This window comes from Bacillus rossius, chromosome 3 (genome assembly GCF_032445375.1).
Source record: "Bacillus rossius redtenbacheri isolate Brsri chromosome 3, Brsri_v3, whole genome shotgun sequence".
Lineage (NCBI taxonomy): Eukaryota > Metazoa > Arthropoda > Insecta > Phasmatodea > Bacillidae > Bacillus > Bacillus rossius.
In genome coordinates this window covers 122,076,383-122,093,799 of record NC_086332.1, presented here as the reverse complement: position 1 = coordinate 122,093,799, position 17,417 = coordinate 122,076,383, and the positions used below count along the sequence as shown (strand labels likewise).

General features: G+C 37.9%; 1 protein-coding gene across 2 annotated transcripts in view; it reads right to left on the bottom strand.

Moving 5' to 3' along the window:
* Positions 1-17,417, bottom strand: part of LOC134531211 (dynein axonemal heavy chain 2) — an 864,487-nt gene that overhangs the window by 193,642 nt on the left and 653,428 nt on the right. For both annotated transcript variants that reach the window (XM_063366870.1, XM_063366871.1), the window contains 2 exons: positions 9,823-9,989; positions 4,557-4,728 (listed from right to left, as the gene is read on the bottom strand). In XM_063366870.1, the coding sequence (XP_063222940.1) occupies positions 4,557-4,728; positions 9,823-9,989 (339 nt within the window). The remainder of the gene's footprint in view (positions 1-4,556; positions 4,729-9,822; positions 9,990-17,417) is intronic.

Here is a 17,417-nt window from a genome sequence, read left to right as displayed (position 1 = left end):
TACTTTTAAGACCTCCCCTGACGCGAGCACTTCTGAACATGATCTCGAATCATTTTCACCAATGTACAATCACGCCTCCGGGCTCAGCAAAGCCCCTTTCACACAGGTAGCTTCTAAAGCCCGAAGCGTAGCACGTCTGGATCTGAAGATCGCGGGAGTCGCGGGTGTTTCCAGAAATTAAAAAAAAAAAAAAAAAAAAAAAAAAAATTACTATGCTGTGTACAGATGGACTAAACTACTTGAAAGAATTTATACGGATAGCATCCCTTGTCTGACTACATCTTCGGTTACGGCCGGACAGAAGTCTTGCTGTGCGTCTCGCCGATCCGCCGATAACCTAATGCAGTCCGTCTGAAATCGCGACGCGAAGTGTCCCCGGAGGGGCCACGTCTCTTAATTAAAAGGAATAACTCAATCAAATGGTGGGGGGGGAGACTTTGGCGTCCGGACCAAAAGGTTCCGAAGTTCTCCGAGTGGGAATCACAAAAACCCTGACTTTGATATCTCGAAGTTGGTAGCACTGACCGATTTTAGCGCTACCTGTTGAGGGGTGTCCGCCTGGGGCTAATGGAGGGACAGGAGAGAAATCTGGCGGCCAAGAGGTGAACCTGTCTGGAGGGTCACAGAAACGTCCGCTAGAGTGCACTGGGCGCACTCGCAACCAGCGGGCAGAGCTAGGTTAGGGATTTTTGCCACCGCTAGGCTTCGCTGAGGGCTGTGTTGGACAAGGGCGTATGTCCTTGGGGAGACCATGTACCCTGCGCGGGTTCATTGGAGGTCGATGCTCCGGGTTGAAGTTCCCAAGAAGCCACAGGGGGGAGAAGAGGGAAGGGGGGTTGAAACTTGCTAAGTCGCCTGGGAAAAGCGTCGTGTGGACCGTCCCGAGGCGTCGCCGAGGACTGTAATATGCTCCTGGACGTGCCGCCAAACAGCTTACCCATGCTTGCCTCCAAGAAATGAAAGATGCTAGCGCTGGGCTTGGGGTAGCGTTCGCTAGAACGAAAGGTCATACTGTTACAGGGAGAAAACGTGATGCAAACTGCGGCCGAGATGCTGCGATAACCAATCGTCAGCAAAAGTGTCTAATTGGGTCTGTGAACAAGCACAGGTGCACTGGGTTGCAGAATATTACGTCGGAGAGTACAGTAATAGAATCAAAATTAAATGAAATTAAAAATGCAACTTTATTTTTTGGTGTCCTTTAAAAATGAAAATTTAAACTTAGAATTCAAAACTTGTGCCCAAAAATTATGATAAACTGCACAGTAATATGTTTGATTTTGAAAGCTATTTGTTTATTTATTAAACATATCAAAAACCCCTAGACCACTTTTGCTTGCACATGAACTTAAAAATTCCATCGGCCATACCTAGCTACCTACCAAATATTATAAAAAACATTCAAAGGGTGGTTCAAATATTATCATCGGACAAAGTCACATACGTACATACATTACGTACATACACTACATAAATAGTTTACATACATTACATACATACACACATTGCATAATTACATACATACATTACATATATTACGTACATACAAACATACATACATACAAACGCTCATCACTCTAGTTATTACGGAAACCTCGCTTCTCATGGTTGACTAGCATGAAGTAGATGAAAAATGTCGATAAACTTCCTATTAGTTTTTAAATAGTGTTCCAAGGTCAGTTCACATATAACTGCTATTTTGCTATGAAAAGTCATCATTTCAATTCTTGGTTGATTTGAATTGCATATTTTAACTTATCAACTATATAAAAATTTTAACTGCAACCATAGGCAAGTGATTTTGCAGTGAGAAATATCAAACATACAATTGGGTTTCTTTCCTTGTTTCAGACAGCCAATTACATTCGCTTAAGAGGCAAAGAGTGAGCATCTGTCTGCGACACTGCACTACACTAATGGAGCCAAAACACCAGCACACCGACAAGACACAACTACCCATCGCCCTCTTGTCTGACAGCAATCAATGTCTAATAATAAAGGAATGGTCACAAGTGCTAAAAAAATTTCACTGATCAGTATCAGTCGTTCAGTTTATTCTTTCAGTTAGATGACAATGTCATGTTATGTTTGAATATGTAGTTGCCTTACTCTAGTTTATTAGACTTCTCAGACTTCTGCTGAACAAGATATAGAATAATACAGAATAAAAACAACACTGTGCATAAATTTGTTTAAAATACTAGTATCAATCAAGTAAGTGAATACCTATATTCTATACATTTTACCTAAGAGATTTAAGCACAATCCTACCTTGTGCATCTGTTCTTTAGTATTTAATTTCAGTAAAATGACATTACCAAATACAATTACTTGATATTATAAAGCTGCAAGAAGTAAAACATGTTCATATTATTCCAATGAAACTACACAATTCTATCATGAATCACTAGGGACCCCAGAAAATGGTTAATAAAACTGGCTCATTTCGGTGTAAAAAAATGACAAAAGCGGTGCAAAAAAATGACAAAAGCGGTGCAAAAAACCGGTGTAAAAATTAGCAAGCGGTGCAAAAAATTGGTGTAAAAATAAGCAATCAGTAGAGACCCCAAAAAATTGTGAAAAAATTATGCCATTGGTGGTGTTAAAAAAACCTCATAGCCTTACTGCTTCCTTATTTGCCTGGCCAATTTTTGGGACATAAGTTTCTCTAAGAGTGTTGGCTGATGATGGCAAATCCCCTGCACGTAAAATGTATACATAAGGGATCGTCCATTAATCACGTGAGGCTCGAAAAGGGGGGGGGGGGGGGAGAGGGGTCCGGAAAAATCACGAAATATCACAAGGGGGGAGGGGGGGTGTAGAGAGATATCACGTGTATTTATTTTTTCGCGCGATTTTTACTTATAAGCCTTTCCTTTATTATTTTTATGCCAGTGAGAATAAACCTGCAACCTTAATGTGTGTCTGGACATTTTTATCACTGTGCTTAATTTTCCAGAATTAAATTAGATTATACCTATATTTAAAGATAATATTTTGAAATTTTTAAAAATATTTTGTAACAAAAAAATACACGTGATTTATTTGGGAGAAAGGGGGGGGGGGGGGGGGTAAGTCTAAAACCTCACCACAAATCACTAGGGGGGAGGGGGGTTAAAAAATTGCTAAAAAAACATCACGTGATTAATGGACGACCCCTAACTTACAATATACTTATAAATAGGTAGCATTTATAAGGTTATCGCTGAAAAATATTAATGGGCTAATTTATTCAAAACAATTCTTAGCCAAACCTAACCTAACCTTTTCTAGATTAGGTACTGCTGGATTACAGAGTCAAACCATCATCAATCAATCAGTCAAAAATATATTGTGGTGTGCTCACCATTTCACAATGCAATCCATCCTATTTATGTGTTTGTTAATCTGAGGTACTTGCATATTTATTTGAAGTAAAGGTAAGTTAATCGATAATATTGTAGGCCTACATATGCTTATGAACTTTTATTAGAGGGGGAAAACATTTCTAAATAAATAAGGCTAACCTTCAACATGGGTGTTACACCATTCCCTCATAGCTGGATGATCAGCTTTTTCCAAAGGAATGTTAACTTACAGCATCATATTAACAAAATTAGAAAAAAAATTCTTGTTTTCTGCACTTTCAAGCTTGTTTGCTTTATTCACGCTGTCGCCTACCGAGATTTGTTTAGACACGGTAGAATGCTTGACAAAATAATTGTCTTTTTTGTTTTGTTTTGTGTGTGTAATTTGCCACATGATTTTTGCACGTGTCTTTGCGTGTACAATCAACCCGCACGTTGCAGAACTTGCACATCATAATTTTGTCCCGCTGATCAAAAATATAAAATCATCCGATATTATCTCTCTTTCGCGATCAAACATTGTCGAAGTTTTCAGCATCTTAGCCACAAATTCAATTGTATCACAAAACTTACAAAATGTGGACGGTATTTGTAAACACTCATAGATATGTGCACGCAAAAATGACTGCCATCTTAGCTCGATGCGATTAAATTAGGTTAGAAAAATCAACACCAGTGCGCCTTGCGGCAGAAACGACCATTATTCAAAACACGAAAACTGTAGAGACAATTTGTTATGTTGGTAGTGCGCACATATCGATTGTTGACAATTTTTACATTTTGTTTTCATTTGCGACGGCAATATTTACTGCTTGTAAACAGAGAAATAAAAATACGTGGATTTCAGTAACGTGTCAAAACGAAGATAATATCACGGCACTAGTCTTTCAGTCTATGTTTATTTCACGCCTATGTTTATGATGGCGTAAATAAATAGAACTTACGACATAAGGACATTATTTTGTGCGAAAAAGCGTGAATTTCGCGCGAAAATTTGTGAATTTCGCGACTATTTCAAAATCAAAGGAAAGTCGCAAAATTTGTTTAAAGTATCAAATTTTCGCGTTATTTTGTGAATTTCGCGCTTCACCATTTTTCGGGGTCTCTATGAATCACAATAACTTTTAGGGTAAATGTAACAATCCTACATACAAGTACATTAGCATTTTCTGTGACAAGGTGCACAATTTCAATGTAAATTGTAGTTACCTCTTTTTCATGTTTCTTCAGCTCTTGTTGCTTCAGTCTTTGTTCTTCAGCAAGTAGTTCTAGTTTGGCATTTTCTGCTGCTAATTCAGCCTGAGATTTGGCAAGCTCTTCTTGTTTTTTGGCTAACTCTTCCATGGCTGCCGCTAATTTTTGTCGTTTAGGAGCCACAACTCTGAAAACAAAACCATGCTTTTGAACAAAATATTTCCTAGTAGTTAGCAGAAAAGTAATGTTTGTAAGTTAACTGCAGCAAATCTCACCGGTGGATCTGGAAGCTCGTAATAATGGTGATGGAGGGAAGGCGATGTGGAGGAAGGGAATATCACGTTCATAGACTTATATTTTCCCAACAAAACCACACTTTATCCATCGAGAATTGTGATCAAAAGAAAGGATGAAGAACGGAGGGGACAAGGTACAGGGTTCAGGTGCCTTAAACTTCCTTTGGATGCACCTACAGTAAAAATGAGACTTTCCAATGATTAAAAATTATTTTATTAAATAGGCTAACATGTTTGCATGGAAATGACAAAAATAAATTTATTTATTATGGATTCATTTGGTTTCAGGCTGATTAAAAGTTTTCTGTGCATTGTACCAACATGTCAAAAGTACATATGTATTTATATGACACAGAAGACAATTTAAGCTATCCGAAAATACCACTGTTAGTTCATTCTATACACACACATACACACACAAACAATAATTTTACACAACAAACATGTCTTGTACAACTCCATTTAATATGTAGGATGGTTAAAGATATTTACAGAGAAATTTGACTTGTCACCTAAACATGGTTTTATTTTCAGGCCAATTTCATTATTAAAACAAAAGATTTTGGTGTTATTGTTTTTATTTATTTGTGAAATCTATTTATTAACAAATATATCATATTACTGAACAAATTATACTTAAATGCTCCATGATATTCATTTCTCAGAAACAGTGTAATTTAAACTAAAACTTGTTGACTTATTCAATATACAATGATTTTAAATAAGCATGTATAACTTTTCGGAACAACAAAATAAGTATTTCTGTGTTTGAAAAATATTCTAAAGTCGTAATGTAAAAATGAGTAATTAAGTACAGTTGCTAGATTGAATCAGTAAACAATCTTTTTTTTTTTATTAAATTGTGGTACAAACATCATGCTAAATAAAGTACTTGCATTGAATTTAATATTTAAAAAGTAAGGTATTTGTCAAATTTGTCATTAAAGTTATGTTTTGATTGAAAATTCTGATTAGTTTCATGATTTTAATTGTATTTTGGTGCTTTATAGTGTATTAACTTGTATCAACATGCTTTTCAGTGTTATTTTGGTTTTATCACAATTCACTGCATAATCTTGTCCCTACATATAGCACAGTGCAAAGTAACCGTCGCTACAAAACCAATTATTTAATCCCAGAATATGCCTTACCGAGCCATACATTAGTGCCTTTCATTTCTTTAAACTCAATTTCGTGTTAGTTCCATGCTAGATGCCATCTTTCCCTTCATGTCTGTATGGCAGAGAAAGATGAGCAGACATAAATTATCAAAAAAAAAATTATCAGTTGCAGAGAGCAGATGCCCGGAGGTCAGCAACTGCTGGTGTCACAGCCTAAGGTCATGACTGGATGTAGAAAGTGTGCAAGAAAAGCATTGCTGTTTGAAAGTATGTTCTTACTAATACACCAACTTCGAGGAATACTCTATATATTATAACTTTATAAATGGAGTTAAGGTTTATGATAAATATTGATAACAAAGTACACATATCACCACAGGCACACTCTATGCAATATGTGTAAGGTAAAGATACGTTTCCTGAAGATAGATGATTAGGGGGTTCAGTGATACTCTTCAACATTATTACAATATCTGTGGCAGTTTCATTGTAAGAATATGGGAATGAATTAGGGTTACAGTCTCATCTACATCTGGGTTTTTATAGACAGAGATCATTGTATTAAAGACATGAAATGTCAGGAAGTGTTTGTTTGTGTGTTACTTTGCTTCAGTTTCCCTGCGTATATTTTAAAACTGACTTCAAAGCTCTAATCACGTCGTGAAGGCTTTGCGCACTGCATCAATGATGGACTGCCACAGTGATGTCATGAACATCTATCTGCACTTTGCTGTGAGATGACCATTCTGGTTTCTTTAATTTTATCAAAATTATTTCAGTAGATTGTTTGCTAAAATGGGTGTTTTTTTTTTTTTTTTTACATTTCTAAGTAATGGGGCTAAGATGGCTGCAACATGCTGTGATTTTTGTGTAGGCACAGACTTTGGTCTGTAAAGCCACACCAACGGTAAGGGTAAATGCATCCTTGCAGACACAGACTTAGGTCTGACCAGCCACACCAGCAGTCTGGGTAAATGCATTCAATCGAGTTATGACGTCTTCACTAAAAGGTATGACAGGTTTGCGCCCTGACGATATTCAAGTCTCTCGTTCCTCCCTGTTGCTCCTACCTGTTCTTCCAGGTCAACAGCATATTATTATATTATTATATTATTATATTATTATATTATTATATTATTTTGACTAGACTGAGTGACCTCGTTTGCCCCTGACACACTACGGTGGTTTTACACAATTGCAGGATGTTGTGTGTCAGGGTGCTTTGGCTAAGAAAACAATGAGCAAAAGGACATTTATTTATACAGTAAGTCCTCGGTTTACGTCGGGGTAAAGTTCCTGAAAACCGCGACGTAAATAGAAACGACGCAAAATGAGCCATGTTTCATGCCACCGGCCGACCACGGCCCAAGGTCGGCCGGAAGCGCTGGCATACAGACGTGACGACGGGCAATTTTATCAGCAAATTACAACCGACAGCGTGGGAAACAAGTCCAACTAGTACTTCTCAGCTTTATAGAATGGTTATTTAACCAGCTGCTTTATTACCTTTATTGATTGAAATATAAAAACAGATATATAGTCGTTTGGAAGACATCTTATGAAGAAAAAATCATAAATTGTAGTGAGCTGATACTGTAGGCTTACTACAAACGCATTTAATCACGATAAAGTTAACAACGGCACGTTTAAAACTCCGGCCAACTCAATGATATCATAGCGACTGAAGTGTAGAGCTGTAGCAAACCGTATGTATTCGTTACTGAGTAACGGGTGCGGCATCTAGTAACGAGTAACGAAACGTTACACACGAATGCATTTCGTTACTCGCATTTTTCGTATGTTTTACGCATGCGCGCGCTTATTCGTTACAAAGAACGATGTTTGTTTATTAAGAAAAGTATAATTTGGAAATTCGTCGTCCAAGATTTTTACTGTTTATTAAAGGTATTGTGTGTGTAGACAAAGTTTGAGATTGGAACAGAAACAATGTAAGAAAGTATTTTTTACAAATTATAAATATGTATGTTTTTGTTTTTTATTATCGCGTATTTTCACGTTTTTTGTTCTTATCTTAAAAGAGATATTATAATAAAGCTGCTCTAATGAGATTTTATTGTTTCTTGGTTAACAAAAGCTGTTAATTATCAAATACTTTTAATTGTTTATATTTGATTTATTATTATTTACGCGACGTCATACTGTACGCGTACGAAATACGACTCGATTCGTTGCTGTTACATAACATAGCATGTTATGCGGTATCAGAAGTAACGAGTAACGATACGAAAGTAACGAGTACTAATTGTTATAGTAACGAATACATACGGGTACACTTTTTTTAGTTACTTTTACACCTCTACTGAAGTGCCAAGGAGTTGGACGAAAAGGGGTAGGAGAAAATGCTGTGTCGTTGCGGGAAGTAGATAACACTTCTACGTGCGAGATACGTGGGTGGCCGAGCGGGCGGGCTGGTGGTATTGCATCACCGCGCGGAGAGCAGCGGAGAGCAGGAAGCGTCCCTCATGATGTATGATAAGATAAGACGGTGAACGTGTAGCTTACGCTACATAGCATAAATTAACTACCAAAGGAAACAAAGAATTATAAACGAATTATATACGGTGTTTTGGTTAAAATAAAGATTTACGGTCATTGTAAACGACATTATTGTGAATCGGCGACAACTTAAATTGAAACATGAGTACTCAAACATTAGCGACGTTAATCCGAAACGACGTAATTCGGTACGACGTAAATAGAGGACTTACTGTATTTCCATCCTATTGGGGCTTTACAAGGTTATTAGAGACAGTAGCACCTACAAAACTAAACTAGGACTACTAGGGCAGAAAATGGTCATGACCAATAATAGAGAACCGTTCCAGCATTTTCCTGAAGTGACTTTACAGGATGTGCACACATATCTGTAATAAGATTTCCCCTAATTTTTCTTGACCAAATTGTCTAATTTACATGACTATTTTCACAAAATAATTAACCAATTTTGCAATTTTCTCAAAAAAATACAGAAAATCCAGCCTCTACCATCCCCATAGCTGGCCTAGTTCAAACAAAACCTAGCATAAGACATTTTATAATATGCATGACTATGCACTAAAACACCATCTTCAAAAAAAAATTTTCATAGTCTGAGTGATAGCAGACTGGAGCATGGTATACTCCTTCCCCTCCCAACAAGTTAGTGTAACTGGGGAAATTCCATAATTTTTCCAGAATTTCAAGAGTAAATACCCTGACTTAAGTTACCAATTCCAACTTCCTGACTTTTCCCTAAATTCAGGAATGTGGACAACCTGAATTAGGGGAAAAAAAAAAAAATCAGGCTGTCCAGACAGGAATTTGAACCTGAGTACACTGACCTGCTCCAAGCGTGTACTGGAGTTCGCTGAAGACTGAGCATTTCCCTGGCAGTTAGAGCAGTGCACTGAAGTAAGCAAGTATTGTTTTACTTTGGTATTTACCTAACATGTCTTTGATGGCAGTGGAAAGTTACGAATACCCGAGATAAGGATGAGATTTTGCCACTGCCTTTGACATTTGCTAAATATCCTTTTGATTAGTAGTTATCCGTACATGCATAATTTCCTCAATTAGTTTAACAGAATTAACTCAAGAACTTTTATCAGATGAGGACAGCAAGTGATGCCTTGCTGGTGGAATTCAGACTAGTAGTGTGAAGCTGCACTTCAAGTATTACTTCCTGGTTGCCCTGTTGAAGACTTCTAATGCCAAATGCCCAAATGGCAGGGCAGCATTTGATGCCTTAAACAAGAGTATAAAACCTTTTCTTGATTTCAGACATAAAAATTCCGACTTTTATATTTAAATTTATAGTTTTGACAACTATGGTATTTAAATTCCAAATATTCAAGAATTCCTTACATGTCTATTTTGGAGTAGTTTTCCATTGCTAGCACCCACTCCATCAATGATTTTGCTGCCTTAGATTTCTTTGCAACATTTTCTGGTTCCAATTCTTTACGAGCTGTGTAAGAAGCTATCTTCCTCAGCATGCTTTCAGTTACAGTTCCTTTTTCGTAGTTCCTTAGCTGAAACATTATTCAATAAAAAAAAAGGGATAACAACAACATAAATAACATCATATTTTAGAAAATGTTTTACTTATTTTATTAAAAAAAGCACTCTATTGATTTAAAAAAATTAAAATAAAGACCATATAAAAATTATTCAAAATTGAATTAAATTATAAAAAAAAATTCAAGAATATAAAAACTTCAAAATATATTGAAGTAAAAACTGAAAAAATATGTGTCTACAGAATTATTTTAAAAACTTTTCTACCAAAAAAAAATTAATAATTACAAAAAAATCAATATCTTTTAACAAAGATAATGTACAGTAAGTGCTATTTAGTTTTTTTTAGTAACAATCAATTTTGTATTTACACAATTTTCATCCTTAATCTTTGATGTCTTTTGAACAATTAACTTTAGCCTCAAGGTCCACTAATCTCAGTTTAGAAACACGTATCTAGATTTACATGAAAAAAAGTTAAACTTGGCAGATTATATAAGTTATTACATCTACAATACAGTAACAAATGTGGAAAAACGTAAAGTTGCAACAATAGGGTAGATGAGGAAAGGAGACAAATAGTGAAGAGGAAAAGGAATAAATTTGTTAGTGTTTATGTAACAATTCTTCACCACTCCGGCTAGCTCAAAATTAGGTGATGAGTGGAACATACAGGTTAGAAGCAGGTCACGAAGAAATTCTGACTCAATGTTCCATGTATTACCAATTTTTTTATTCATGCAAAAATCACACTATATTTGAAACAACAGAATACACAAAAATTAAATGTATTTAAAAAATATATGAAACACGGAGCCATTGCCCGACCACTGCCTGCTCGGCCCGGTGCTCGGACAATGACTGATCTTACAGCCTTCCTTCCCTTCGTGCGGGCAGTGTCCTGGGCTCGCTGACGTAATTATCAGCTAATCACGGCGCATGGCAACAGAAACTTCCACAAAATGCTTACTTCTGTTCCCACGATGCAGCGATTTTCTCTCTTTCTCGCACTCCCGTGACCATGACTCACACGCCTAGCGTGTGAAACAAAGCCTCGGTCGTGGAAATAACGAAGGATAATCACGTCAGCACACCTTCTCACACAAAGAAGCCAGCAAAAAAATTCAAAAATAAACTTATGCATTAAAAAAAAAACCGGAGAATTACGTTTACAATAACTTTTTAAAGGAAAAACTTTACATCTAACCTGAAATATGACAAAAAATTTATAACAAATGATTATTACTGGACGGCATGAGGAAGGCTGTAATCTGGGTTGTTACAAGTTGAAAATGAAACCAAAAATAATGTAACACAGACCACAGAAGGCTCAGAAAAAACTTTCCATTTCGTTCCTCTTGCCCTTCTATGGTGACACCGAGCAATTGTGTAGAGCGAGGCCATGTGGCTATGGATGTGACAACTGAACATTACACACTTTACTCTAAAGCTTTTAACAATACTAGATACTGAATTTTTCAGGTTTAAATAAACTGGCACAAACAATTTCAGAACAAACCACACGTACTAAAATATCTTGTGAGGATTTTAAAGTTTAGACTTTAAAAAAATATATCCTTACGATTATTTAATATTGAGGTTCTTTTGTAAATTATTTCTGGTAAAATTTCTTGTTTATAATACTGGCGGGGGTTACCCGCTACGGTAAAGCCAGCGGGCAGCGGTAAATAAACCGACTCCCTACAGGATCCAACGGCCTCAGGTGGAGGAGACACTCTAGGATGATGCAGAGTCCCCAGTGGAGAAAATGCTACTGGAAACTCAGCATGGCATTGGCATGAGGCTGAAGATAATAACATCGGCAAGGCTCATGTTCGTAGCAGGCATGGACGAGGCGTATTGAATGGCTGCTACACTGCTTGGAACACAGGCTCACCTGGCAGCCTATAGGTGGCAGCCCGACCAGCCAGGTGTAGGACACGACAGGCCTAGTAAGCCGGCGACTGAATTCTAAAACCTACTCGAGAAAATAAAGTGAGATGCCTTGTTTTGTAAACATTTTTGAGAAAAAATTTAAAAACGTGTTTTTCTGGGTTTATCTGAGGGCAGGGCAGCTTGGCATGCATCAAACAACAAGCCATGTATTGTGAGCGGCGGGAGGTGATTTTGTAAGCGGCAGTGATACAGAGACTGGTATTATAGTTTGTCAGTTCTCAGTAGGACCGTCGTGTTGTGAGGCATGCCAGACATAAGCAGTTAGTCCTATCTCAAACGACATAAAGATAAAGAAAGCTGGACCCGCGCGCTGCCGCTGTGTTGATGTGGAGTGTTGTCGGAGAAGAAGAGGGGAAGTGAAGGAGGAAGGGAAGTGGGTCAAGGATTCTAACACTCCTTTGTCTGGTTGGCTGGCTAGCTGGCAGGAGGGAGGTTAAGCCACGCCTCTGCCTCTCTCCCCTCCTGACACAGCGCTGCCTCTGCCTCTGCCTCTCCCCCCTGCGGAGTCGTTGCCTCTCTCTCCCTCCTGCCGCGTCGCTGCCTGCCCCGTCTTCCTCATTCGAACAAAGACGCACAACTTGAAAAAAAAATCTATATTTTCCTCCAAATTCGCGTATAGGCCCCCTCCCCTTTTTTGGAGTCATAATTTTGGAAAAAAAGGGGGGCCTTTACGCGAGAAAATACTTCGTCATAGACTACTTACCTGCTGGGAAAATACGTGAAAGAGCAAACTAATAATATTAATATGATAGCAAGTGTGGCTCTTAGTGGGGACTACAAGTTGTTTGTAGCAGACTTAAAGGTTTGGACATGCAGAAAGGAAGTAACCCAACAAGAGAAGAGAATAAAGGTGTGGAAACTGAAGAATGAAGAGGAAAGACAGAAATATATGAGGAATGTAAAGGATGATCTTCCCAGAGATGGGATGCAAGGTGTCGAGAAGGTGTGGGAGAGATTTAAGAAATACATGGTTGGTGCTGCAGAGGAAGTGTGTGGAAGAACGAGCAATAAAAGGAAATAGAAGAAAACAAACACCATGGTGGAATGAGAGAGCGAGAGAAGCAGTGAAGGAGAATAACAAATCCTTCAGAAGATGGTTTAAAAGCAGGTGTTCCATCACAGAAAAGAAGTATAAAGAAAGAAAGAGAGAAGCAAAGAAAGTGGTAGAAGAAGAGGGAAAGAAATGGATGCAAAAATAGGCAGAGATGAAACAAAGGTGTAGAACGAAGTAAGAAACTATTATACAGCCAAGTACAAAGTAGGAGGAAAGAAAAGGGTCAGACAGTTAAAACATAAATGAAGATGGAAGAATGATGAAGATAGAAGAAGAGGAAAAGGTAGTTGACGAATGGACCAGTGACCAAAACCAGAGGTACTTTAATTTGTGTCTGAACGGTGTGAACAGAAAAGCTTTCAATTTGGGATTAATATACATATGAGGTAAATGCGGTGTCAAAGAGACCAGACGAATAGTCAAAGATGCATTGAAAAGATTTCAATTGGATTTTGAAAAACATGTTGTAGCCATCACCAGCTATGGTCCCAACATAATGAAGTTTGGTAGGGAAAGCCCAAGCGAGATGATGTTATGCTTGAACCACACAATATATCTGTGAGATTTAGACACATTTAATGAAAAAAATAACAGGCTGCTGCCACATCCACAGTTTCTACCTCCGAAGATACTGAAACTTATGATAGTGATGATGAAATCATGTCTGATGAAGAAATGGCTGCAATGCCAGCTACAAAACAAACTGCCCATTACAAGTACAACCAATTAATGAAATTAAAAGAGTGCTTGATATAACTCAATTCCTAGTGAAATTGTTTAGAAAGAGACTGCTAAAAAACAATCAATTACAGAAATATGTGAGATCTGAAATTGGGAAAGAACTCAGTTTATTACTAGATGTCAATATGAGGTGGAACTCTATCAAGGTAATGGGAAAATGGCTTCTGAAGCGCAAAAATTGCATAAAGAAAGCATTGATTAATTTAAATATGTTATACAAATGGAATGAAGACAATCTTCTTCTTTTGCAGTCAATCGTTGATTTATTGCAGCCAGTCAAGATAGTTATACAAACCTTAGGCAGACAAAATTTTTCATTACACACAGCCAAAGCAATAATTGACGTGCTGCTGAAAAAAATTCAATTGACAACGACAAATGATTATCTGGCAAAAGGATTATTTGAAACTTTGAAAGCCTAGAAGAAAGATTACCACAACGGTTTATAAGTTTGTTAAAATATATGCACACTGGCCACCACAACTCACAGTCCCAAAATACAAAACTTTACTTTGAATTTAAGTAAAATTGTATTGCAGACTATTTGAAAATATCACTCATCCAAACACCAGGGCCCTATTTCATAAACACAGTAATAATATTAGTTCCTAAATAGTAGTGAAATAAAAAGTAGTTATTAGTGTAGAAATTTGTGTTTCATAAACAAAGTTGAAGGACTGCTAAAATAGTTCACTAATTTTATTAGTTTAATAGTCAGCTGATGTTGGTGGGTAATATTTTGATGTTTACATTTTTGAACATTGTGTAAAAATGGCTAAAAGAGAACTTAAAAATAGAAAATATGAAAATTTTCGAGAATAAAGATGTTCTGTTTGGTGCATTTTCTGGCACTTTAACAAAAGATGTGAAGAAGTTGTGTTGGACAGAAATTCGTGATTACGCAGTAGCAATCGGTTAAGTCACAAACGACAAAGACTATGCCAATTGCCCTACAGACAGTAGCTATAGAAACATTGTGCATGTCTGCTATGCAGTGGTATTGCACACTACTACCAAGCCAGTGTAGTGCTATTTGCAGTGGTTGGTTGCTTAGGTGAAAGTGCCTGGTTCCGTGCTGTTGGATGGAATAAAAAAGGTTCAATGCTTGTGAGCACATAATTAAAAACACCACGTGTTAACCTAAAACGTTCATTGTACAGTGAACTATTCTATGTTTCCTCTAACAACGTATAGGTTTTCCTTTCGTTAAAATGTCTCGGACGTCTTACTATTCATCATCTTCACTTCCACTAGAATCTGAGGATTCCATTTTCTTTGTTAAATTTTTGTACTACACAAACAGATACCACTGCTGTTCTCTAAAAATTGATGACTGTTAAAATGATTTATTATAAATCCAAGATTGATAAATTTCAGTGCTAATAATCAGTGCAATATATTTTTGTTTGAAGTTTATGAAACACTTTTGATTTTGAACTCATTTTATCACTCATTATTAGGAGTCCTACACTACTAGCTACTTTATTACACTACTAGTTTTATGAAACAAAACTTATAATTAGCAGCTACTTCTATGACTGCTGACTCCTAATTATGAGACTAATAAGTTTTATGAAATAGGGCCCAGAATCGGAAATAATGGACGCCGAACCTAGTACCAGTAGCTCTACAGTACACAAAAAACATGATGAGTCATTTCAAAGTCAAATAAAACAGGCAATCAAAAACTTGTTACACTCCTTAGTCATAACAGAGTATAACTTTGTTACAATTCACTCTCCTGATGACTGGGGGGCAACTAGTGGACCTATTGGTTTCAGAAGGCAAAATAATGATTTCCTCTAGATATTAGTACCTCTGTTTTTATTTTACTTCTGATTATTTACACATTGGATATTTTATAAATTGGTTAACAAATATATATATATAACATGGATTTATAATCACATTCTAAAAAGTATGGGTTGGCCCTTATAAGACAATTAAATAGATCTTTAACAAAATTTAAATAAAATTCGTAACAATAAACTGCGTTGCAGTCCCAGGATATTTTAAGTGTTAATGAGACATATGGCTGTCAGATATGTTCAACGTCGTGGTTCAATGCTAATCCAAAAAGGTCTTTAAAAAACTGAAGGGCTGGCGGTTTGAAGGTTGCTGGACTAAGTGGAACAGTTGACGGGATATCAGAGTGCCGGTCATCCGGCCCGTGGAGACTGATCTGGTCCTTGGAATGTGTCCGGTTCTTGTAAACTGGTCCAGTACTTGTACCTTGTATGTGAACAGAGTCGACACACATATGTTCAGGACTGATTCACAGACAGTTGGTGAAATAGGCAGAAAATGCCTTCTAGTCACGATGATGGTCGGGGAGTGATGGTAGTAAAAACTCACCAAACAGGGTGATGTCTTCCAGGATCTGCCCGGGTGTTGAGCACACGAACCCGTCGCGGACGTTTCAGGATTTAAAAAAATTAATTATTTATGATGACTAACATGACTACTCGAGCTAGATCTACACGGACTGACTAACGCCTACGCTACTGTTGTGGGAATTATCCCATGTCTAGTTGATCACATCTTAAAAGAAAAACGGAGAGGCGTCCTGATGATGTAGATGCGAAGTAGTCAGTTCCGAATTGCGGCACGTAGTAAATTTGGGTCGGCAGAGACTCATAATTAAAAGGCGATGTTAAAGAAAGAAAGGGGGGAGAATTCGGCTTTCGGAACGAAAGGTTCCAAAGGTTACCGTGGGGCTTGTCGAGAAATACTGACTTCGATATCTCGAAGTTGGTGGTACTTGCCGATGTCAGCGCGACCTACTGAGGTGTGGCTGAACCGAGTAGAGGTCGACTCGCGCGAGGCGACCGCTAGCAGCATGGGGCTTATGGAGCGGACTAGGCCAACGCCCTGGTGACCTGGGAAGGAACTACGGGGTACTGGTTACTGCGGGAGACGCCAGAGGGCAGGCAATTAGCGGGCGTTCAAACACCCAGGGGAAGTGGTTCGCAAAACTACCGCCAGGTGGTATAAGCATGTACTTTTGGGACTAGTGTCGTGGCCTTGGGACAGGCCGACCCTGGCCGGGGTTAGTGGCCGGTCAAAGCCCTGGCCCGGTGTTCCCAGGAAAACTTGGAGCGGTGGGCTGCTGATGACAGTGGGAAAGAGGCTCTACAGGACCCGGAGGCGTGACTGAACGTTGGTGGAAATGGTTCACGTCAGGCGAGGTCTTAGGCCTGCTCTGAGAGTTTGCAGGACCTAGCAGTTCTCGTCACGGATCGAAGGCGGATTACAGGCGACGTTCGTGCGCCAAGGTGGGGATAAAACGATACACAGACTAACTGGCAAAGACTCTGCAAAAATTGGACCTAGGGCTGGGAAAACTTGGGGAGAAAGGTCTGACAAAGGTTGAATGGGAGTGTACAGGAGGAGGAACAAGTTTAAGTTCTTGCAGCAAAAGAATGACTGGTGACATTATTTTTTAAAAATTTAAAATTAAAATTGTGCCAAAAATACTAGTTGGTAGCACAAACTTTAGAAAATGTACCTGAAATTCTTGCAAAAAAATTAAGAGGAAGCTTAAAAAAAGAGTTGCAGTTGTTTGAAGCCACCGGAAAACGTACTGAAAGTTTGAAACTACTTTACACAGCTTTAAACACAATAAAACCAACATCTGTTGAAAACGAGAGTGTTTTCTCTTTGTACGGTGGAATTATTACAAAAATTAGAA